The 25,337-nt window shown below is 41.3% G+C and overlaps 1 protein-coding gene across 1 annotated transcript; it reads right to left on the bottom strand.

Moving 5' to 3' along the window:
* Positions 1-5,312: 5,312 nt before the first annotated feature.
* sod2 (superoxide dismutase 2, mitochondrial) lies at positions 5,313-21,515 on the bottom strand. The gene is made up of 5 exons (XM_061987272.2): positions 21,377-21,515; positions 17,512-17,717; positions 7,921-8,037; positions 7,654-7,833; positions 5,313-5,675 (listed from the first exon to the last, which is right to left on the bottom strand). The coding sequence occupies exons 1-5, from the start codon at positions 21,409-21,411 to the stop codon at positions 5,530-5,532; spliced, it is 684 nt and encodes a 227-aa protein (XP_061843256.2). The 5' UTR covers positions 21,412-21,515; the 3' UTR covers positions 5,313-5,529.
* Positions 21,516-25,337: the final 3,822 nt, after the last annotated feature.

Below are 25,337 nucleotides of genomic sequence, written 5' to 3'. Positions count from 1 at the left end.
AAAACTTGGCAATAGTTTTATCTAAAGTCCAGTTAGGGTTTATTTTGAAGCGACATTTGCCGACTCATATTTACACTGGCTTATGAATTGACCTGATCACTGACCTTTCAGGTAATCCTCCGTGGTTCAGGTAAAGGACTATAACAATCCGGATGGTTCTTTTAAAATAACAATTGTGTGATTAATCTGCGTATATACATGATTAATGCCATGTTGGGGTTTTTTCTGATTGATCACATGAGTTCACTCGTTATTTTTGACAGCCCTGATCTTAACACAAAATGAGCAAGGAACATGGACAAACCAGCAAACACAGATTTTGGCGAGCCTATACTGTATTTGTGATGTGTATGAAAATACGAGTATAAATACTTGACAAACAACCCCAATTCAAAACTTTTTTCTAGCATCAAGGCTAACAGGGTAGCAACTCATCAGCTATAGATCAGGGGTGTCCAAAACTATGGCCTGCAGGCCAAATATGGCCCACAAAACACAGTGTTTTCATAAAATAGGCAAATAGTTGGCAGTCTGTTAACTGTTACTTTGTCAACATCTGATAGCTTACACAAGTAACTCAAATCAGCGGCCATTAATTGTACATCATATGTGAGTAAGTTCACAGCACTTATTTATATGACCCAATCCAAACAACCTTCCCTAGTCATGGTGCAGAAGAAAAATTCAACAAACGTGGGTAGACAAAACACAACCTGCTCATTGAACTTTGTTAATATATATTTTTTTTAAGTCCAATTAGCCTAAAAAAATTCAAGACAACGCCCATTTAAATTTATTACAAGGAACGATGGGAAAAATGCCAAACACTCTTTCCACACTTATCCATGTTTGGCGCATTTTAGCTGATTGATATTTCTGATTGATTAAAAAACTTTAAGGAGGTCGTCACAGAAATAAACAAGGTAGGGGTCGAATTTTCACATACTAATCAAATGTGATAATTATTAAATATATATCCATTATATTATTATAATATGTACTCATATACATAGTTACTTTGCATGCCCCCGGCCAAATTTTTTCAGCCCAAAGTAGCCCCCCAGTCAAAAGGTTTGGACGACCCTGCTATAGATAATACATTTAAACTATAGCTTTTCCATCACAGTTTTTAAGAGTAACAATTGTTGTGTTATAATCTTATTGTGTAAACGCCTCAAAGACAAATACAGAGGAGCTCGATATTTACAATTTGACATGAAAAACTCAAAACATCTTACTCTAGAGAAGACTATGTAGGTGAGCACTGATCTCCATTCCGTGAATTTCCAAACCACAATTTGAGAGACTGCACCCTCTGGTGGTGAGATAACAACCCCATCCTCCACTAAGCATTTTCTGTCACACCACACCGTGTTATTACTAGGGCTGTCCCAATCCGATATCAGCAAAAAAAAAACAGGTATCGGATGATATCGGCTAGCATCTAAAATGTCCGATACAAGCAGTCCTGCAGCATGTTCACCTGTGCAAAGCTGGACAGCCAGTCAACATCTAAATGTTGTCCAATAAGCATACAAGGTTAGTCTTTTCTTGTATTTTGGTCAAGTCATTTACAAAGTTTGTACAAAAGGCATCATGGTAGGCCACAGGCTATTTGGAGCTGGCAGCTACACAACAGCTAAGCACACAATAGCACACAAGCTAGATATATGTAATAAGTGTCCTTAATTGAACGATATTGCGGTTGAAAACACATTTGTCAATATAAACACTTATCAAATAATTATAATTGCATATCACTTACACATGCGAAGTCTCCAAGGCAAAAGCGTATTAGAAATATCCAGTAACAAACGTGTCCGCATCATGAGATTAATTTAATGAATTATTGTTCCAAAAACTTCAAGAGCACAAATCTGCCATAAATTTAGTGTTGGTCATAGCTACCATTCGTCTCTAAATAATTTGTATAGAGGCATATTTTACAACGAGTGGTTAACTTATTTTTCCACTTGTTTGACAGTCAAAAAAGGCTTTATGATGGCGACAGATGGACTTTGGAACAGATCAACTTCCTTAAATATGTCGCGACTCAAACTGCATTACACAGCCACAGTTCATTTGTCAAACTTACAAAATACAAACAAATGATCTGACTTACTGTTTCATATCCTTTCCTCCCCAAATTGTATGTTTTAAATTAGAAGCAAAAATGATTTTGCAGCTTTGAATGCAATGAAGTAAAGTAGAGGCAAGGGGTGGGCACATACCCACAATACATAGCAGCCATGGGGCATGAGGTCAATCAAAAATAACACAAGTGCCAAAATAGGCTATTATAAAACCATTAGGACACAGCACTGAGAAAAACAGGAAGAAAAGGGAGGAGAGGCACATTTCAGCGATGAATTGAACTCGGTGACTGAGACATTTCTTCAATATTTTCCCTGTGCAGAAACTTAATCTTGAGAGACGTCCATTTTTTTGGTGGTGGAAAAGGGAAATCAATTGGCCACGCCCGTATTTTTAAAGCAAAACTTGGCCACGTTTAGACAAACCATCATTTATAAAATAAATGGTCGCATCTGTCATTCTAAAAGCTTTTTTTTCAATACTTTGCGTAATTGGAGTCAGTTCAAAAGCAGCCAGAAACCATGTGACCCCCGTCCTCTCTGCTGACACACAAAGGTAGACTTTTTATGATTCATGCATCCAATCGTGTATTTTCATGATTCATATTACAATATTCTTCAAGGTGCATTTCACAATGTGGCGAACGCGTGCTTGCTCGCTGCATCCACATTTTGAAACAGAGCTCAAGATCTTTGGAATGTGACATTCCCACTGGCAAAACGATCAGTCGGACGGAGTCAGTGAACACACATGAGGAACCAGCTGGGAGCCATTTGTATAGCTGGACCTGACCTTGATTGATACCTTTTTCCATAGGTGTAATGAACCGAACAAAATGGGACACGCACACATAAACAGTTTGTTGAGTTATGGTGAAAAGGTTATGCAAACGTATTTTAAATATTTGAAAATATTTAGGATGTTCCCATGCATTTTTTTTTTTGTTTTATGCATTTTTCCAATATTTAGTAGCCTATACAGTGAGCAATAATACTAGTGGCAACTTGGCAAGTATTACTGCTACTACTCAGTCACCTTTGACAGCACTGCCCTCTTGTGGCCAGATATTTTAATACACAACTTAATTTGGCAAATAAGCAACTCTTGCTTGTCTATTGTCCATCCATCCATCCATCTTCTTCTGCTCATCCGAGGTCTGGTCGCGGGGGTAGCAGCCTAAGTAGGGAAGCCCAGACTTTCCTCTCCCCAGCCACTTCGTCCAGCTCTTCCCGGGGGATCCCGAGGCGTTCCCAGACATAGTCCTGTCTTCCCCGTGACCTCCTACCGGTCAGACGTGCCCGAAACACCTCCCTAAGGAGGCATTCGGGTGGCATCCTGACCAGATGCCCAAACCACCTCATCTGGCTCCTCTCGATGTGGAGGAGCAGTGGCTTTACTTTGAGCTCCCCCCGGATGGCAGAGCTTCTCACCCTATCTCTAAGGGAGAGCCCCGCCACCCGGCGGAGGAAACTCATTACAGCCGCTTGCACCCGTGATATTGTTCTTTCGGTCATAACCCAAAGCTCATGACCATCGGTGAGGATGGGAACGTAGATCGACCGGTAAATTGAGAGCTTTGCCTTCCGGCTCAGCTCCTTCTTCACCACAACGGATCGATACAGCGTCCGCATTACTGAAGACGCTGCACCGATCCGCCTGTCGATCTCACGATCCACTCTTCCCTCACTCGTAAACAAGACTCCGAGGTACTTGAACTCCTCCACTTGGGGCAGGGTCTCCTCCCCAACCCGGAGATGGCACTCCACCCTTTTCCGGGCGAGAACCATAGACTCGGACCTGGAGGTGCTGATTCCCATCCCAGTCGCTTCACACTTCACACTTGTCTATTGTAATACAAAAAAATCATATGTGTTTAAGATGAAGATCTACTTTTTATTGGTGGTTTGATTTCACTAAGTTATACAATTTCCTGTCGTTTAACATTTCCCCTCTTTTTTAAAGTAAAAAAAAAAACAGTGAATGCCATAAATAAAAAATAAAAAATAAGTAATGATCAAAAAAATAGACAAAAACAATGCCATCTCTACAGTATACTCTTATGCATAAATATACAGAGAATTATTCTCATCCTAATTGTACAACATATCCTACTAATTATTTTTATTTACATAGAGCTGGTGTGCTTACCTATGCTATGTATATCATATAGACATACATTATAACATATGCAATATTGACCTACATTCATCTTTATCATGATTATATTACAGAAATCTTATGTATATCATTTATTTTGTATGTCCATTTTCTCTCATTCATACTAAATTATTTTTTCCATTTATATTATATGAGTCAGGGCTGTTCTCTAGGATTTTATATCGGGTGCTGTGGTCTCTTTCTAAGTCTATCCGTTTAATTGCAGTGATTCTAAATATGTTAAACAGATGAATACATGCTGGTTTCAGTTTGTGCTTTATATTTATGCCAAGATTGTAAAGGGATTTATTACTTCATAAGAGATTTTGCTGAATATTTCTGGAGCAGCAGTTTTATCGGAACCAGACACATTAGCATATATCAGCCAACAAAAGTAGCAATTTGTTTGAATATCACAACTGAACATATACAGTAGACCAGAGGTCTTCAACATTGACATGCTGCAGGGGAGTGATAATCATATATATATTATTTTCCCACAAATGTTTTAAAATACACTAATATGAATTACCATTGATTCAACACACTGTAGTATTGTTTATGAATGGCAATGGCCTGGACACCCTACTTATTTATAGTTTTAAAACAACTATGCTAACGTATTCCTGTTAGCATTTAAGATAGCTAGCGGTTAGCACTTTAGTTGACAGATAGCAATTTGCAGACTAGTTGTCATTAACCTTCATGATTATTTTGGTTTTGTTCTTACTGGGTTCTGTGCAGCGCTCTTCATCTAGTTTCTATTTCCTGTGATTGTACCTCTGTCATCGAGAAGGGTCCAACTGTGGCTGCAGACACGACGAGGTCGCGCTAGAGATTAGTGGCACTAGTGATATTCAAATATCTTAGTATTGCACAATAACAAGGTATCTTTATGACCAGTTTAATATAAATCACTATTATTATTTTTTTTACCAGATATAAGTAGGGGCCCTCTGCTCCATCTGTTTGGGGTCCTTGACAATGTTGAAGACCCCTGCAGTAGATGAAAAGTACAACTTCCTTCTTTGTCAGGTTGAAAAAAGCATAACTAGTTCCAATTCAAGTCATATAATTTTATTATTAGACATCGAAAACATGGATTACATCAACTGCGACATGTCCCTGATTACATCATAGCATGTACAGCAGCCAACATGTGTGCGTTTTGACCGCGTGCTACCTGAAAATAAACACTTCAGGGTCTTAATGCAAAACATTGTACAAATGATTACTTTGGGGTGCAGGCCAGTGCGGTGTGTTATGGATCGGCCGAGTCTATTTCTTGGCAGTCTGGAGACGCTCGCTCACATTCTCCCAGTTGATGACGTTCCAGATGGCCTTAACGTAGTCTGGCCGGATGTTTTTGTACTGAAGATAGTAGGCGTGCTCCCATACGTCGATGCCCAGAAGGGGGACCAGACCTGAGTTGTAAATGAAAGTCAGTTTAGCAGCTGACAAAAGACAACCGCAAGTAAAAAGCTCGAGCAGGGGTGTCAAACGTACAACCAGCGGGCCGGAACAGGTTTCATCTGCCCTCGAGATGAGTTTGCTAAGTATAAAGTGAGCTGCAACGTTTGTATGAAAGAAACTGCTGTTCTGAGTATGTTCACTAGATGTCACAATAGCAATTCTGCTAGGCAAGCAATCGTTTATACCGGAGGTACACAGCCCCTCAACCCAAATGAAATGTTAAAATCTGCTGTTTTACGTCTTCTGCTTCGACACTTTGTGCTTTGGCATCCTCATTTTTCCAAAATGTCTTTGTCATGAAAGAGAAAAGTGGACGCAGAGTGTAACTCAACCCTCTTGAATAGTTTCTACCTACATTTGTATGGTTTGTTGAGTTAGCACAGGATTGATATGTGGAAACGACAAATGAGGTATTTGATACCTAAAAGTTTTTGGTTTTTTTTTTTATTTATTATTTACTTTGTTCAATCCCTGATAGGCTGTGACTTACACTTTAATGGCTGTGTAGATACACAGACAAAATTTTACAATTTTTTTCCTCTGAATTTTCAACTACCGTATTTTCCGGACTAAAAGGCGCACTTAAAATCATTTTTTTCCCTCTCAAAACTTGACAGTGTGCCTTATAACCCGGTGCGCCTAATGTAAGGAATAAGTTTGGTTGAGCTTACCTCACCTCGAGGCTATTTTATTTGGTACATGGTGTAATGATAAGTGTGACAAGTAGATGGCAGTCAAACATAAGAGATAAGTGTAGCCTGCACTATTATGGGTCTCAAGTAAACACCAACATTTTAAATGTTCCATTGAAAATATAGAACATTACACACGGCGCTCAAAAATCTATAAAAATGTTTTAGTACAACGTTGGTAAGCTATGAAGCCGCACCGCTTGATGGATTGTCGGCGCATTAAACATACGAGTGTTATGGTGTGTGTAAAAGGTAAGACATTAACTGCCGTTTTGTTTCGCAATATTATGCAAAAGTAACTTTTCTTACCTTCTGGTACCTGCTGATCTGTATTTGGGATCTGCGTAAATCCTGAAAAATTGCGCGTGTCTGCCTTTGTAGTCCGTACCGTAGTCGATAAGCTTCTTCTTTTACTCTATCTTCTTGTTATGTGACATTCATCCTCCGCTGTTCCTATTTCTAATACAAAGTAGTGTAAAAGTTCTCACTTATGTATGTCAGTAAACTCACCATGAAAGCGCTAAAACATACCGGTGTAGTGAGTTTTTATTATCCACCCAAGGAACTTTATTAGAGTTCCGGTCAGACGTTTTTTCACGGGACACATTTCCGGTGTGGTTGTTTCCGGAGATGCTGCTCCGTTATTGATTTAAGTAAAGTCTGAATGTCATTTAAACAGTTAGCTCCATCTTTTGACACTTCTTTCATTCCCGTCCTCGCACGCTACACCGCTACAACAAAGATGACGGGGAGAAGACGCCGTTGAAGGTGAGCCACGTAAATAAGACCGCCCACAAAACGACGCATCCTGAATCGACTGTCAGAAAGCGGCTTGAATATGATCTGTAAAACATAATCTATGCAACAATTTGACCAAAGAACCACCATGACATGTTATGTAGACCACAAGGAAGTGTTTTACATTTAGAAAAAAATAATATGACTCCTTTAATGCGCCCTATAATCCGGTGCGCCTAATATATGAAAAAAGATCACAATTAGACCATTCATTGGCAGTGCGCCCTATGGTCCGGAAAATACGGTAAGTTTTTTGTCAATAGAATGAATTGCAATATGTACATTTTCAAAATGTGCTTGTTCTATTTTTGGCCAAAGTAAACGAGAACAATCTCAAGTTGCCTGTATTTTTAAGTTATTATGCCATGATTTTAGCAGTCCGTCCTACTTGGGAATACATTTTCCTCCATGTGGCCCCTGATCTAGACCGAAAACTGACCTGTGGTCCCCTGTAGAGGATCCTGGTTGGCACAAGCCGCGATGCCAAGTCTTCCGCTCTGCTTGTCAAAGCCCAGCCACCCCCAGCCCGAGCCTTGCACCGCCACCGTGGCAGCAGACATTCTCTCCTTCATGTTCTGGAAGGAGCCAAAGTCCCGCTTGATGGCCTCCATCAGCTCCCCTATACAGAGCACACACACCGCTACTTAGAGAAATATTGGGAAGTAATACCTTCGATCCGTAATGAAACAATTGGAGGATGGGTTACCTTGTGGCTCGCCCCCACCATTGGGAGAGAGGTTCGTCCAGAAGATAGTGTGGTTAATGTGACCTCCGCCGTTGAACTTGAGAGCAGGCTGAAGGGAAACTTGTGTGGTCACATCTCCTAAAATAGACCAGGGGAAAAAAATACAATGGTAAGTAATGATAAATGCAAATATACGGCATTAGGTGTTTTTTTTTTAATGTTTGTTTTTCTTATGTTACAGGAAAAACTAAATAAAAGTAGTTGAGACTGAATCAACAGTGCCTCTACTGCTTGCAACCAAGTAATACACTCCATTTACCATAAGGCAGGTATATTTAACTAAATTGTTTCCAGAAAGCTGAGGACCGGGGTGCTAGACTTCTCCCTTCACGGTTAGTCTTGTTTTGCATATTCCTGAGAACAAGCGTACTCTTCAGTAGACATTTGATGTTGGTCTATTTATTTTGTCAGAAGTTATAGGAGAACTCTGCTGTTTTAAGAAGCTTCTGCAAAAAAGCTAGTCAAAGATCACCTCTGTGACAGCACTTCAATGTTTTTAGGAATCTGTTGCAAATATGTGAGACTCAAGTTTTTTTTCACCTGATCTAGCGGGCCACAATATTTATTTAATGGATTCCCTCTGCGCGCACTCTTGTTAAAGCCGGGGGCTTTGTCTGTCCACAACTGATAACGTGTAAAAAACACTTTATACTCGTGGTTATCATAAAGATATATGTTTGAAATTATTCAAACCTTTATCTTATCCAAAAAAATTAAAAGTTGGCCATTTCTATGGTATCAATTGGAAAGGACAGTTGTAGATCCGATGTTGATGTGCTAAAACCTCTTTCTTGTTTAAAAACGGCATGCACTATTAACTGTTTGTTCATGCACATAATAAATATTAATAAAGTGTTTGGATGTATTCATTAAATCAATGTATTCTTGGTTGCCAAAAAGGGATTTACAGAAATATTTTGATATTGACACATTTCATCTGTGCATACATTACTAGAATAACCTTAGGAGATGCACAGATGACATGTGTCAATATCAAAATATTACTTTGAATCGCTAAGATGTCGTTTGGGGTTGATTTCAGCTTTTAAAGGGTACTTAAACACGTAAACAGTACAGTTGTATTTTATTATCATATAAAAATGTAACTCTTCTGGTTGTAAGGGGTACTCCAACACGTAAACAGTACAGTATGTACTTCATTATCACATATGTAACTCTCTTGAATGAATACATCCAAACACTTGATTAATATTTATGTGCATGAACAAAGAGCAGTTATTATTGTATGTAGCTATACTAAACAAGAAAGAGGTTTTAGCACAACACCATCAGATCAGTAATAGCCCTTGACAATCTCATTAACGCCAAAGAAATCTTGTCCTTTTTCAGACACGATAAAGACTTAAATAATTTCAAACACATATCCTTACAATAACCACAAATGTTTGTAAAAGACAAAGCCTGTAAAAGGGGGACGCCCTCATGCGGCGTGACTACATTTTTGGCATAGAATACGTTTTTGGCACAACACCGATAGCAGCAAATAAATAGATTTGACTTACAGTTGTGTCGATGTCACGATCGATGACCTGCCTGCTGATGGCAATATAGCAGTAAAAATGCAATGTGTCCTGTTCACTTTCTCCCAGGTGTACACATTACAATGTGGAACATGTTAACTCTACATTTTTGGTTCCTTATCTGATTGATTGATTGAAACTTTTATTAGTAGATTGCACAGTACAGTACAAATTCCGTACAATTGACCACTAAATGCTAACACCCGAATAAGTTTTTCAACATGTTTAAGTCCACGTAAATCAATTAATCTCGCAAGGAAAAGCCTCCGATTGGCTCTCGTTAATAACTAACCCCCACCCCTCTTTCAACGTACACCATTAAAGAGCTATGATTGGATATATTCTGAAGTAACATGTCCTTCTTCACTATTTCACAGATTTGTTTACATTCAGGAGCGCTAGCTTGCGGTTAACGATTAGCTGTAGATTACCAAGATATCTGTGGCGGTGGGGGCGTGGTCAATATGACGTCTTCATTTTATTTGCTATAATGCTTATATTTTCTTTACAAAGGCAAACAAATTATACAAACATTTAAAACAAATCTGTTATTAATTAAATTGTTAACATATATTTTCTCTTAGACAATACCATTTTGCTTTATTTTTTAATTGCTGATGCTTAATGAACAATGTACAAATCCAGCATCTATTTCTGGTGTTATTGTAGACTGTACTCTTGTTTAGAGACTCTTTACTTCTGTCGCTCCATGATCGCGACAAAAAGCGAGAGCTGCAGCGAGCCGGACGTCACACTTGCTTGGTGCTACTGGTAGCCTTCCTCTCCTTAAAAGCCGCAACGGTCATCTTAAATTTTGCAGATGGCTGTCCGCGTGTATATCTCGGACACATTAAAGTAAGTCCACAGCACGGACATAATGTCTTTGCCAAGACAACCATGTGCGTATACAGTATGGCTTACGTCATCACAACATTCAGTTTCAGCAGCGCCTTTCCAGTGATCAAAGTCCTTTTACGGCGGCCACATTTTTGGTTCATCACTTGTCAATAGTGCACAAATAATAAACTATATATATCCATTTATACTGTAAATACCTGCCGGTGTTAATGTGTACGTTATAGGGGTGTAACGGTACGTTTATTTGTATTGAACCGTTTCGGTACGGGGGTTCCGGTTCGGTTCGGAGGTGTACCGAACGACACCGTGTTGGCGTAACGCACGTTGTGTAAACAATGCACACCGAGGCAAAACACACGGCATGTCAGCAGCTAATGGGCAACGATAGACTGACCATACGTTCTCTTTTCACCGGACATCTTTTGCGGAGCTGTCAGGGCGGAGTTTCTTAAATGCCTCAAATGTCCGGCATTTTGAGTTAGGGTTGCGTGTATTTTCAATGTACCGTCAGGGTTAAGAAGGGGTTAAAAACAAAACAAATTGTGCGCGCAGCAGCATTCGTGAGGGAGGGGCAGAGACAGAGAGAGCGAGAGAGTTATGATAAACACGCATGCGTCGCCAGGCTCTGCTTTTTATCCATAGATTTATCAGATTTAATTTTTTATTATCTATAGCAGGGGTGTCAAAAGTGTGCCCCGGAGGCCATTTGCGGCCCACAGCTAATATTTTAAAAGGCCCACGGCACATTCTGAAAATACTATTAAAATACACAAAAACATAACAAAAGTGAATAAAAAAGCTTAAAGGTTAAATGTAATTTAGAAAAAGTTGCAATGTTGACTAATAAAACAAAGCTGTTTTTTTTTTCTTTCAAACTGTCATTGCTCAAAACATAATATTGAATCAAAATCGATGTTATTACGAATTACTTCCGATTACTTCACATCAAATATTCCACAAAGAAAAATATTTTTGGTGGAAGATTTTGCAAATTTGGTAAATAAATAACCCAAAAATTAATATTTTTTTGTTTTCTTACTGTCCCGAAAATGAACCGAACCGTGAACTCTAAACCGAGGCACGTACCGAACTGAAATTTTTGTGTACTGTTACACAAAATGTTATGTTAGTGTGTTTATTTTTCCCATGGTCTGTGAACACACCGTGTTGGCGAAACATGTGGAAGTGTTGTGTATCTGGCGGTGAGACGGAGGAAATACTTGATGAAATTGGGCCCGTTGTCATAAGATTGGCAATAAAAGCTAAAAAACAGTGTCAGACATTGTGTGTCTTCTTCTGGACGCTACAATACATTAGATCACTTTATTTGTTTTCACGTAAAAAGGCCCTTCATTTTAAAGGTGTGGCAGTTAATGTTGCCATGGCACAACGCCACAATCAAATACATTTAGGGTAAACCCTTGTGTGTAGTGAAGCATGTTAAGCTATTCCTCGTACTGCAACGATGATATTTGTAAGGAAACATACTTTATTTGCCGCCATTCGGGCGAGAATTTGTGATTTAGAAGTAGCTAAAGCACTGTAGAGGGACGTTAGCAGCTAGCCAGCAATGTTTTAAAACGCCACGCTTCAGTGTTTATAGCGCCACGCTTCAATGTTTATAGCATCACCTTTAGTTATTTTTTAAGCCAAAATACTAAATTTTGAAAGTACTCGTGTCCGGGACTTATTTCCTCATTTTGTAAAGAATACCAAAAATGACAAGATTTTCTGATAAAAAAAAAAAAGTGTGTTTCGACCATATACTGATAATTTACTTAATACTGTTCTGTCAATATTTGTATCAAGGGTTTATTTTTTTTTTTTTATTATTTTTTTTTTTTTTTTATTTTTTTTATTTTTTTTATTTTTTATTTTTTATTTTTTTTTTGGTGTGTGTTGTGTATGTATGTGTTTGTGTATATGTGGGCTTATGTATATGTGTGTGGGTGTATTAATGTGTATATATGTGTGGATGTGTATGTTTATATGTATATGCATACGTGTGGAAATGTGTGTATGTGTATGTATATGTATATGCATATATGTATGTGTGTATGTATGTGTATATGAATGTGTAGGTGTGTGCATGGGTGTGGATGTCCGGTGGCTCAATTGGCCTGGCTGTGGATGAGTTGGGGTAGGTGGGTTGGTGGCCTCGGTGGTAGCCGGGGGTGTGCGTTGTTGTGGTTTACGGGGTCGGTCGCTTTTTTGTTTTGGTTTCGGCGGCCGCGGGTGTTTACGCTGCGGACGGGCGGTGGTGGTGATGGTTGCTGCGGTGATACCAGCGGTTGGCATCGCTGTGTTGGGTTGGAGTGGTTGGGGGACTGTGGCTGGTGTCTGTGCGCTTGTGGGGTTGTGGGGATGGCTGGCGTTGGCTTGCCGGCTGGTTTGGGGGCTGGCAGGCGGACGGGATGCATTGGCTTCTTCCCCCGTTGGGGGGCTCCTTCCCCTGGCCGGGACTCGTATGGGCACGTTGCTGTGTGGATGGCCGGGATGCGGTGTTTGCATTGGGCGTGGGGGCTGTGCGGTTTCTCTGCGTTTGGTTGCCGGTATGGGCTCTGCAGGGTTGGGTTGGGGCGGGCGGGGGCTGGCTTTGTTTGGCGGGGGGAGGGGCTCGCGTGGCGTCACGTTAAAGTGGTCTGGTGTGGGTCACGGGCTGTGGCGGCCTCCTGGCCGTAGTTCCTGGTTGTCGGCCGCGTGGACTGGGGGGATGTCCGGGCCCTCTACTCCTCCTACTTATAGCGCACACAGTCACACATATATAGGACTTTGGGGATTGTCCTGCGGGGAGGCATGGCGGGGGGTTGAGGATGCCTCCAATGGGGCTCCAGTCCTCCTTTCTTGTCCCCTGCTCGTCCATCCCTCAATCTTAGCTGCATATTAGACACTTAGGATTTGGGGGGCTTGGTTTGGTTGGGACCCACCATGACCTTGATGCCCCCCAATTTTAATCGCATTATTAGTTCCCACAAGCATACATATCTCACTCACGCTACAGTACACACATCAATAGGGACTGGAGGTCGGCTGTAACGGCTGACCTCCTAATTTTAACTACACAGTAGACACTCTGGGGGCCTTGTACACATGCATGGGGGGTTTGGGGTTCGGCGCACCCCTCATTGCCTCGTCGGCCGGCGGGGACTGCGGTCTGGTGGCCTGCCAGGCTTTTATTCATTTATTATTGTTATATATATATTTTTTATTTTTAATGTATTTATTATTTTTATTTTTATTATTACTCATTTTTATTTTATTTTATTTTTTAAATTTTATTTTTTATTTTATTTTTTTATTTTTATTTTATTTCATTTTTTTTTAATCTTATTATTTATTTGTGTGTGGCGTCGCGCGGGTCTCACTTCCTGTTGGATGGGGTCCGTGCCCGTGTGGCCCGACCTTGCGCTGTGGGGTCTCTGTTGGTGACTTGGTGTGGTGGCGGCGCAGCCCCCGTGTCTGGTCTGGATGCTGTGTCCCGGTTGTTTGGGCGGTGGTGTGTTTGTGCGGGTTTGGGTTGGGGTGGGGGGCCTTTTGGTTGGGGGGGTTGTTGGTGTCTCTTGTTTGCGTGTTGGCGTTCGGGCTGACCGGCGGGCTGGCGCCGGCTGGTCTCCGTGGCCCTGGTGGCGTGTGGTTGCTGGTCGCAGTTTTTCTTTGATCGCTTTAATTTGATTGGCTGGTGCTGGCTGTCTGGGGTTATTGCGGCTGCTGTTTCTGCTGCCGTTTGTTTGTGGTGTGGGCGCCCGTGGCTGCTGGGTCTGGTGCAGGGGTGTGGCTGATGTTGTGACTGGTGGCAGCGCGCGCGCGTGATGGCTGTCGGGGCTGACGAACTGTGTATATGTATGTATATGTGTGTGTATGTATGTATGTTTATATATGTGTATGTGTACATATGTGTATGTATATGTATATATGTGTATGTGTGGGTATGTATACGTGTATGTGTGTATGTGTATGTGTATGTGTGTATGTATGTATGTATGTATATTTCTGGGGGTACGCTCTGGGCCTGCCTGTCAGACGGGGGTCGACGCCTCAGGCTACTGCATCCGAACTGCGTGTCTGGAGCTCCTGGGTCCCGCTGTCCATCCCTTCCGGGTGCCCGTCTTGGTTGGGGCCTGTTGGGCCTAGTCCCTGCGTCTATTGTGGTAGCTTGGTGCTGCAAGGTATTCCGAGGTGCTGCGAGTCGGCCAGTTGCTGGGGTAGTGACCTTGTTTGTCAGCATGTCTGTGATCTTCTTTTAATTCTTTTTTTTTTTTTTATTAATTAATTAATTTATTTATTTATTTATTTTTAAAATATATTTTATTAATATTATTTTTTAATTTTTCCCCTCCCTCAGGGGGGGGGCTCGGCGGGGCGGTTGCTGGTTGTTCCATCTCCATCGTTGGGGTCCCTGCGGGTGGGGTGGGTGGTTCCCGTGGCCCTGTGCCTGGGTGGTCCTGCGGCGGCCGGTTTGGGTGGGGTGGCCGGGGGCTGGCCTCGCCGCGCTCTCCGGGGGTGGGGGGTGGGCTCGTGGGGGCCCGGTTGCCGGTGGGGCGGGGGCGGTCTTCCCGTCCGGTTGCGGGGAGTCTCTGGGTCCTTCGGGCGGGGCGTCTCGCCTTTCTGCCCGTGTGGGGTGTGGTCTCTCGCTGGCTTGGGGTCTGGCTGTCCCCTGCTTTTCTCGTGCCCTGTCCTCCGCCGGGTGCGTCTGTCTGCGGCCTGCTGCTGGCCCTTGTGGGCGGTACGGTGGGTCGGGCTCTGGGGTTCCTGTCGCTGGCCGGCTTGGCTGCGTGGGGGCGGTGGTCCCTGGTTCCCTGGGCACCACGCCTCCTGTTTGTGGGTTGGGCTCTCGGGGGTGATGGGGCCGTGCTCTGGCTCCCACGCACTCTGGGAGTCGAATGTATTGTACATGCAAATTCACGTATGCTCACATACGTACATAGGTACCTACGCTCCCACATACATACACAAATACAGTACATATTTACCTACCTAATGTTCGTACATCCACACGCACATTCAATATACAAACATACACATACACATACTGTACATATACATTCACTGTACAAACACATATACACATTCTGTACATATACATTCATTGTACAAACACATATACACATTCTGTACATATACAAGTACATATGCATACTTACACTCATGCACATAATCACGTTTCATCAAACATATATTAACGTTGTTGCCCTAGGGTAAACTGGGTGTAACACATGGCACACTGACAAAGCTTAACCTATTGTGACTATAACAATCTACAAGGTTAATGTAGGTTGCTTCTCTTTCTCCCCCTCCATTTTTCTGCATTCTTTCGTATCTCAAGTTATCATTACGTATATGTATTGTTGTATTTAAACAACTGTATTGTTGATAATAAAGGTAAATTATTGGTATTGTTCATTATCAATAGCGCTATTTCTATTGGTATTTGTATTGATCCATTTGTAGTGTAATAATGCTCATTGTCATTTCTGTATTATTTTTTATTTTTCGCTAACTGCTTATTTGCTATTACTTTTACCATCATATTTGTACATGTCATATTTGCTGATGTTGCTCTATTGTTGTTGTTGTTGTTGTTTGCTGTTGTTGTTTTTGTCTCTCTGTCTAATCCCCCTCTTGTCCCCACAATTTCCCCCTCTGTCTTCTTTTTTTTTTCTCTTTCTATCCCCTCCTGCTCCGGCCCGGCTGCACTAAATGATAATATAAATACATTTAATAAAGTCAAATACAAATAAGGCAACAAGAGAAGTATCCTACACTTCTCTTTTGTAAAGTAAATCTGAACAGCCGACATGGGCATCTACATCAACTATATGATTTGCCTGAGAAGCTGGACAGGACAAAAAAAAAAAAAAAAAAAAAAAGACATATATATATATATATATATATATATATATATATATATATATATATATATATATATATATATATATATATATATTAATATATAAATAAAAGAAATACTTGGAAAAAAAAAAAAAAAAAAAAAAAAAAAAAAAAAAAAAAAAAATATTTGTATCAATCCACCCACCAATGTTCCCTCTAAGGTGCGTGCCTGTGCAATTCCGCATTGCTCAAGCATTGAGGACATGAATTCCATCGATCACTTTACTGAGCAAAACTCTTTGTCGGCCATAAACACATCACCAAAACATTAGTAAAAAAAATTATATCTAGCAAAACTGATCATTTCAAACCAGACCAAAAGCAACTTTGTTATATCAACAGCAGCCGCTCGCTCTTTCTCACTTGCGCCAACACATGCACATATGGCACTTAGCCAGTGATGCGTTTACACACACAAAGTGTAATTCCAGGTCGTTACACTATGATTTACCAATCAAATGTGTGCTTATTCTCGTGTCATTTATTAGGAATCTTAATTTATAAATATTAATCATGAAATGCTGTTAGTATATTAAATAAATACTAATAAAAATATATTTTTTACAAACAGGAAGTTGCAGGAATGTACACATGATCCCCTGCTTACATCATTGTGCAACATGTGAATGTTTTAATGGGAACTAAATGCGATGTCTGAAAGGGGTACAAATTATTTCCAAAGCAGGACCTCCACCCAGACAAACAATACAAGTACACAGTTCTTGAAAAACAATATTTTTTGTTATTGTCATTGTAAGTGGGCCTAAACACTTATATTAGAAAATAATCTCATGGAAATGACTGCTGTCATTTGATTATAATAATAAGAGAATGTTGTCTGTCTATCTGTGTTGGCCCTGCGATGAGGTGGGGACTTGTCCAGGGTGTACCCCGCCTTCCGCCCGAATGCAGCAGAGATAGGCTCCAGCACAGCCCGCGACTCCGAAAGGGACAAGCGGTAGAAAATGGATGAATGGATGGAGATTTAACTTGTTATTTAGTCAGGTTTGGGACAGGTGTGCTGCTGGTGTTGGGACAGGTGTGCTGCTGGTGTAGCCACAGTGTGCACGTCTGATGTTGCTCAGGGAGTTTTTGCGTTTGCTCACACACATGAAAAATTAGAGGGAACATTGCCACCCACCTTTGTTTACATTCAAAGGCTCTAGCTTACTGTTCGAGATTAGCAAATCCTCCTCCGGTGTGTAGTGTAGCATATTTATTAGCTAGTCATCGTCCTCTGGAAATGACACGGCAGGTTTCATACCTTTGGCAAGTGCTTCTTGATACTTCTCCTCGGTCACGTTGAGGTTGTTGACATATGTGGCGTGGTGCTTGCTGTGGTGCAGCTGCATGATCTCCGCATTGATATGAGGCTCCAGGGCGCCATAGTCGTAGGTTAGGTCAGGAAGCGAGTGCTTCTGCCTGGACGCAGCTACCTGCTGTATGGCTTGGCTGACACCGGCAGCGCCCCTGGAAGAAAGTAGGGAGAACTTAATGTGAGATCCCAACTGACTTTGACACAGGTGGACTCCAATTAAGCAGTAGATTGATCGGTTGAAACAGGATGCACCTAAACTCACTTTTGAGCTTCATGGCAAAAGCTGTGAATACTTATGTACATGTAATTTCTTAGTCTTTTATTTTTAACACATTTGCATAAATCTGTAAAAAAAAATTACTTTATTTTGTCATTATGGAGTGGTGTGTGTATAATTTTGAGGACAAAAATGAATGTATTCCATTTTGGAATAAAGCTGTAACGTAAAAAAAATGTGGGAAAAGTGAAGCGCTGAGAATAAAAAATGTCCTATGTTTGAGGTGGGCGATATCACAAAGTAAATACAGGGCCAGTATCGCCGATACATTTTACTTTGACATTTTTTTCCAAGATCTTTAAATTATTTTGTGACTTTTGCCTTTGTTTTGTTGATCAAAACTGATCAGATTACAACACAGGGCAAATATTTCAGACAAACACTTATTTTTATGAACAATTTAACACGTATATAAATATGTATATACTAGGGCTGGGCGATATATCGATATGCGCGATATACCACGGGTTTGTCTCTGTGCGATATAGAAAATGACTATATCGTGATATTCGAATATGCGTTCTCACACAGTTGCTTTTAGCTGCGGGCATTACACTACAGGCTCACCTCGCTCTTTCCTCTCTCTCTTTCTCACAGACAGCAAGCGCAGCTTCTACACACGTCACATTCGTATACGCCCTCGCGCAGCAGAGAGGTAGCAGCATGGCTAACATTATCTGTGATGCTAGCGGTAATAAGAGCAAAAGAAGGTGCGAATCTGGTAACAAATGAAGGAATAATTAATTCCCCCAAAAAACAGCACGGGGTCCCTCGTCTGGCGGTGGTTTGGCTTCAAGTGGGAATATGTCGAACAGACAACCGTAATTTGTCAAGTTTGGGGCAAAAGCGTTGCTGTAAAAAGTAGCATTACTGCTAATATGTAGCTTCATTTGAAAAGTCACCTGCTAGAGAATGAAGAGTGCTTACTCCGCATGTCAACATCTCCGTTCGGTGCCACACGCCCACACCATCAAAATGCCGAGGCAAACATTTCCAGATCAACACCGTATGAAAAAAATAGTGATTTTTTTTTAGTTGTGATTTCCTTCTCTGCATGAAAGTTTTAAAGTAGCATATATTAATGCAGTATGAAGAAGAATGTTTTAATGTAGACACATAGAATCATCATACTGCTGTGATTATATGCATCAAGTGTTCATTCAAGGCTAAGGCAAAATATCGAGATATATATCGTGTATCGTGACATGGCTTAAAAATATCGAGATATTAATAAAAGGCCATAATGCTCAGCCCTAGTATATACATATATACACGCACACACAATATAACACAATGCAACAAAAATAACACAAGTATTCCCTTTTATTAGATACAAGTGTGCAGTATCACAAAATAACTAAAAAGCATGAAAGCTGTTACATTGTTTTTAGTAGTTTTCTCCCACGTTTAGTGTATGTTAGGTGGTATCAAATTAAGGACTACAGCTGGAAATTTGCTATCAGCTAAATCTGGTGCAACTATTTATTCCTTGTGAATAATGTATCGTGCACACTCTCTGAAAACCATTACATAAATACTTCAAAAAATTTAAAGACTTTTGGCTTTAATTTAAATGATGTTCCACATCCCAACTACTCGTGTCCAATAAGTATCAATATTCCATAAGAGTGTAAACAATGTAACATACAAAACAATATATTTGAAAACACACAAATGTTTGTGAAGATAAACACAGAAGATAACTGGTAAATATTGACCTCATCGCGCTGGTATCGACCTGCTACAACCCAGGTATCGGTAATATCGCCGATACATTTTACTTTGACATTTTTTTCCAAGATCTTTAAATTATTTTGTGACTTTTGCCTTTGTTTTTTTTATCAAGACTGGTGAGATTACGACACAGGGCAAATATTTCAGACAAACACACTTATGTATGAACAATTTCACACATATATATAAATATGCATATACACGCACCCACAATATAACATCCATCCATCCATTTTCTACCGCTTATTCCCTTCGGGGTCGCGGGGGGCACTGGAGCCTATCTCGGCTACAATCGGGTGAAAGGCGGGGTACACCCTGGACAAGTCGCCACCTCATTGCAGGGCCAACACAGATAGACAGACAACATTCACACACTAGGGCCAATTTAGTGTTGCCAATCAACCTATCCCCAGGTGCATGTCTTTGGAGGTGGGAGGAAGCCGGAGTACCCGGAGGGAACCCACGCAGTCACGGGGAGGACATGCAAATTCCACACAGAAAGATCCCGAGGCCGGGATTGAACTCACGACTACTCAGGACCTTCGTATTGTGAGGCAGACGCACTAACCCCTCTTCCACCATGCTGCCCACAATATAACACAATGCAACAAAATATTTTGTGATACCACACACTTGTATCTAATAAAAGGGAATAGTTGTCATTTTAGTTATATAGTTGTTAGTTGTTATATAGTTATTTTGTTACAATATAACACAATGCAACAAAACAACGATCCCCTTTTATTAGATACAAGTGTGTGGTATCACAAAATAAATAAAAAGCATGAAAGCATTGTTTTTAGTAGTTTTCTCCCACGTGTATTGTATGTTAGGTGGTATCAAATTAAGGACTACAGCTGGAAATTTGCTATCAGCTAAATCTGGTGCAACTATTTATTCCTATTTTTAGTGCAAACTCTCTGAAAACCATTACAAAAACACTTTAAAAAATGAAAAAACTATTGACCTAAATTTAAATGATGTTCCACATCCCAACTCCTCGTGTCCAATAAGTATCAACATTCCATAGGAGTGTAAACTAAGTAGCATACAAACAATATATTTGAAGACATACAAATGTTTGTGAAAATAATAGATAACTGGGAAATATTGACCTCATCACGCTGGTATCGACCAGCTACTACCCAGGTATCGGTAATATCGATATTCATCCATCCATCCATTTTCTACCGCTTATTCCCTTTGGGGTCGCGGGGGGCGCTGGAGCCTATCTCAGCTACAATCGGGCGGAAGGCGCCGTACACCCTGGACAAGTCGCCACCTCATCGCAGGGCCAACACAGATAGACAGACAACATTCACACACTAGGGCCAATTTAGTGTTGCCAATCAACTTATCCCCAGGTGCATGTCTTTGGAGGTGGGAGGAAGCCGGAGTACCCGGAGGGAACCCACGCAGTCACGGGGAGAACATGCAAACTCCACACAGAAAGATCCCGAGCCCGGGATTGAACCCAAGACTATTTTGATCGGTCAAACTACATCACGTGTACGTCTCTTGTCTAGAGTCTAGACAAAACATGTCAAAAAGTTACTTGATTTACAAGAAAACAAAGTCGAATTAAACTGCGAATATTTGCAAATATTGCCCGAATACAACAATATATGCCCAATAAATAAGAAGTTTGTGTCACTTTAAATTAATGCGCCACAAACGAACATAGCCGAGTGGCTGCGTTGAGTTAGCATCTAGCTAAGTTAACTAGCTAAGGCTATAAGAATGGCTGACTCACTGGTGGAAATAAAATATGTGCACAGTGCAGACTTGTTTTAGACTTACCTGCGTATTTGACCAACTCTGCAAAGCATGTTCATGGCGGTGTCAACGGCACAGAGTTGATCCTTTCTGCTGAATGAGTGCTGCCCTTGAAGTGGACTATTTCAACTTGACAGTTCATGCGACCGTACCATTATTACCATATGGAGGGGTGTTCGTAGGGACTGGTTGTGCATGGATTCAAACGGTTGCATGGATTTAGTCTCTCTGTATAAAAATATTAAGTCATATACAAACAGCGTATTATATTGTTAAAATAAAAAATATATATTTATGCAAGTTTTTAAGTAGTATTTTAATCCCACCAAATAGCACCAATAAATACAGCATGCAGCAGCAAAAGTGGTCCGGTGTACCTTCTGTTCCCTCTATTTCCAATTCTGAAACGAAAATTAAAAAATAAAATTAGGGCCGTTTTTCGTTTTTTATTTTATGAGGCAGATTTTTAAAACAAACAAAAACGGGTTGCTTTTCATTAAAATGTTGCCCTCAAATTGGATTTTGTGCTATTTTCCTTTTATGGATTTTTATTTTTCCAGATAAACACGAAAATATTAAATTCTTAGATGCAAATCAAAAAGCAAATTTCGGGCCATTTTTTCTATTTTCATTTCTGAAACAAAAGTTGGACAACTATTTAATGACACTTTTTTATGACAATAGGACTCTTGCTGAACATCCATCCATCCATTTCTACTGCTTATTCCCTTCAGGGTCGCGAGGGGCGCTGGAGCCTATCTCAGCTACAATCGGGCGGAAGGCGGTGTACACCCTGGACAAGTCGCCACCTCATCGCAGGGCCAACACAGATAGACAGACAACATTCACACTCACATTCACACACTAGGGCCAATTTAGTGTTGCCAATCAACCAAGGATGCTAAAAACATGCTAAACGGTCCATGTACCTTCCGTTCATTCTATTTCCAATTCTGAAACGCAAGTCAAAAAGCAAAGTTAGGGCCGTTTTTCTGATTTTACTACATATGGCAGATTTGAAAACAAACAAAAAAGGGTTGATTTTCATTAAAATATTGCCATAACATTTTATTTTGTGCTGTTTTCCTTTTATGGATTTTTATTTTTCCAGATAAATACAAAAAATCCAATTCATGTTCATCCAAAATACAAAAATGCATGTTTATCTGTGTGATGACAAATTCTTGGTCTTCTTCTTCATTTTATGGTGGGTCGCAACTAAGGCTTATAGGTGCATAATTGTACTGGAGTGTGTATCCTCAGGGTGAGTATTTAGTTACAGACTACGGTATGTTAGTATATACATATCAAATATATATTTACACAAAACCACACATAACAAAAAGGGAGAGGAAAAAAACCTACACTTTAAGTATTAAACCTGTGATCTTATGAGATCCCATTAGAGCCTTGCCACATTCTTTATTGTTTCCCCCTTCCCTTAAATTGCCTTTAAACTCCATCCCCTACCGAGACTGACTGACAAATTGAACCAGAAGCAGTATTTTAGCTTTTCCTTTGCGTATAGCATTTTATTTTTATTTTTTAATTTTTTTAATTTATCATAGCGCTAACATCTTTGTACAGCAAGAGTCCAATTGTCGTGTTAAAAAAAGTGTCATTAAATAGTTGTCCAACTTTTGTTTCAGAAATGAAAATAGAAAAAATGGCCCGAAATTAGTTTTTCTTTATTTGCATTTAAGAATTGGAAATAGATTGAACGGAAAGTACACCGACCGTAAACGCGAAGGAAAAGCTGAAATACTGCTTTCGGTTTAATTTGTCATCACACAGATAAACACGCATTTTTTGCATTTTGGATAAACATTAATTGGATTTTTGCGTTTATCTGGAAAAATAAAAATCCATAAAAGGAAAATCGCACAAAATAAAATTTTACAGCAATATTTTAACGAAAATCAACCCTTTTTTGTTTGTTTTCTAATCTGCCTGGAAATAGGCATCATTGGCATTTACCATGGCCATGGAGATCATCATTCGAGCCTCAAAATGGGTCGTAGGTGGACAAAAACTGGGCTCGTGCAGGCGCCTCCCTCCCCTCAGAGCCTACATGGATGACATCACCACTCTGACTACCACCATCCCTTGCACCAGGAGATTACTCAGAAAACTCGAGGAGAACATCAGTTGGGCTCAGATGAAGATTAACCCATCCAAGTCACGCAGCATCTCAGTGGTGAAGGGAGTGCTCGCTGATTTGCAGTTCTTCATTGGAGATGAGCCAATCCCAGCAGCCAGTCAAAAGTCTGGGAAGGCGATATGATGCAAGTCTAAGAGATAAAGACCAGGTGCAATGACATCAAAAGAGGCCTACTGGCGATTGACAATACCCAACTTCCTGGGAAGCTCAAGTCCTGGTGCCTCCAGTTCGGCTTACTACCCCGGGTGATGTGGCCCCTGGCAGTCTATGAGGTGCCCATCTCAACAGTGGAGAAGCTGGAGAGAAGAGTCACCGGCTACATAAAAAAGTGGCTCGGAGTTCCACGCTGTCTCACCACCATAGGCCTTTACGGTGACAGTATCCTCAAGTTGCCCCTTACCAGTCTTACAGAGGAGTTCAAGTGTGCCAAAACACGACTGCAGTTGACCTTGAATGAATCCAAAGATCCAGCGGTTAGGGAAAATGGACCAACATTGGTTTCAGGGCGCAAGTGGACACCAGCAAGAGCAGTTGAAGAGGCAACAGCAGTTCTCAGACATGCTGACATTGTGGGGAATGTTCAGCAAGGTAGAGGAGGCCTTGGTCTTATGTCTAGTCGGCCTGCCTGGAGAAGTGCCACTGTGCCAACACGGAGGAAGATGGTGGTGGAGGAAGTACGGCGTCATGAGGAGGCCTTGAGATGGGCCAAGGCAGTCACCCTTGGCAAACAGGGTCGGTGGACTCGGTGGGAAGGCGTTGAAAGAAAGAAGTTGAGCTGGAGGGATGTATGGGCCATGGATACAAGTAGCTTAAGCTTTGCCATTAGAGCTACCTACGATGTCCTTCCGACCCCAACCAATCTCCAGCAGTGATTTGGCGAAGATCCATCATGCGCCCTTTGTGCTAAGCCAGCCTCCCTCCGACAAATATACTTGGCGCCACAACCAAGTTTTGAAGAGCCTTGCTTCCACACTGGAGGTAAAACGATCCAACATCAATGCACTACCACCACCAACATCTAAGACCTCATGGAGAACTACCTTTGTCCGTGAAGGGGTCACAGTTGCCGGGCGCAACGTTAACCCGTCAGAGAGAAGTCAGCTGTATCCAGCACGCGACTGGAAGATGCTGGCAGATGTTGGCAAACAGCTGATTTTCCCCACCGAGATCGCCACTACGACTTTGAGGCCTGACCTAGTGCTCTGATCCCCTTCCCACAAAAAGGCCTTCATTGTTGAGCTCATTGTACCCAGGGAGGAATCCATGGAGGAGGCATATGAGAGGAAATATTTGCGGTATTCCGAGCTGGCCGCGGAAGCTCAAAATCGCGGCTGGAATACTGAAGTCCGCCCTGTGCAGAGGCTTCGTGGGAACCTCTACCGCAAAACTGCTGAGGGACTTGGGAGTCAGGGGTCAGTGCCTGTGTACAGCCATCTGAAGCATCTGAAGCAGCCGAAAAGAGCAGCCGGTGGCTCTGGCTGAAGAGGAATGACCCCAATTGGGCCCCCAACTAGTGCATCAGGAGGTATGCGGTCAGGCAAAGCTGACTCAGGTAACCGGACGCCCCTGCCATGCATAGTTCCCTGATAGGTCTGCCAACAAGGTGACTTTTATGGCTAATTGGGCTTGGGTCGCAAGCTCAGGTCTAATCATCCTGTAGCTGGCCGCCTCTGGAGAGTGTGTATAGTGTTAAAGGCCGAAACACCCAATGACCCAGAGGAACACTACTGATGATGTGCACCCGTAAATTTTATCCGTCAGGTCTTTCATTCACGTTCACTGTTCTAGTCATTTTAATGTGTGAAGTCATTTTATGCATTTGTG

The sequence above is a fragment of the Nerophis lumbriciformis genome, linkage group LG26, assembly GCF_033978685.3.
Source record: "Nerophis lumbriciformis linkage group LG26, RoL_Nlum_v2.1, whole genome shotgun sequence".
NCBI lineage: Eukaryota > Metazoa > Chordata > Actinopteri > Syngnathiformes > Syngnathidae > Nerophis > Nerophis lumbriciformis.
Note: the sequence above shows the minus strand (reverse complement) of the source record. Positions and strands in the feature narration are given on the sequence as shown.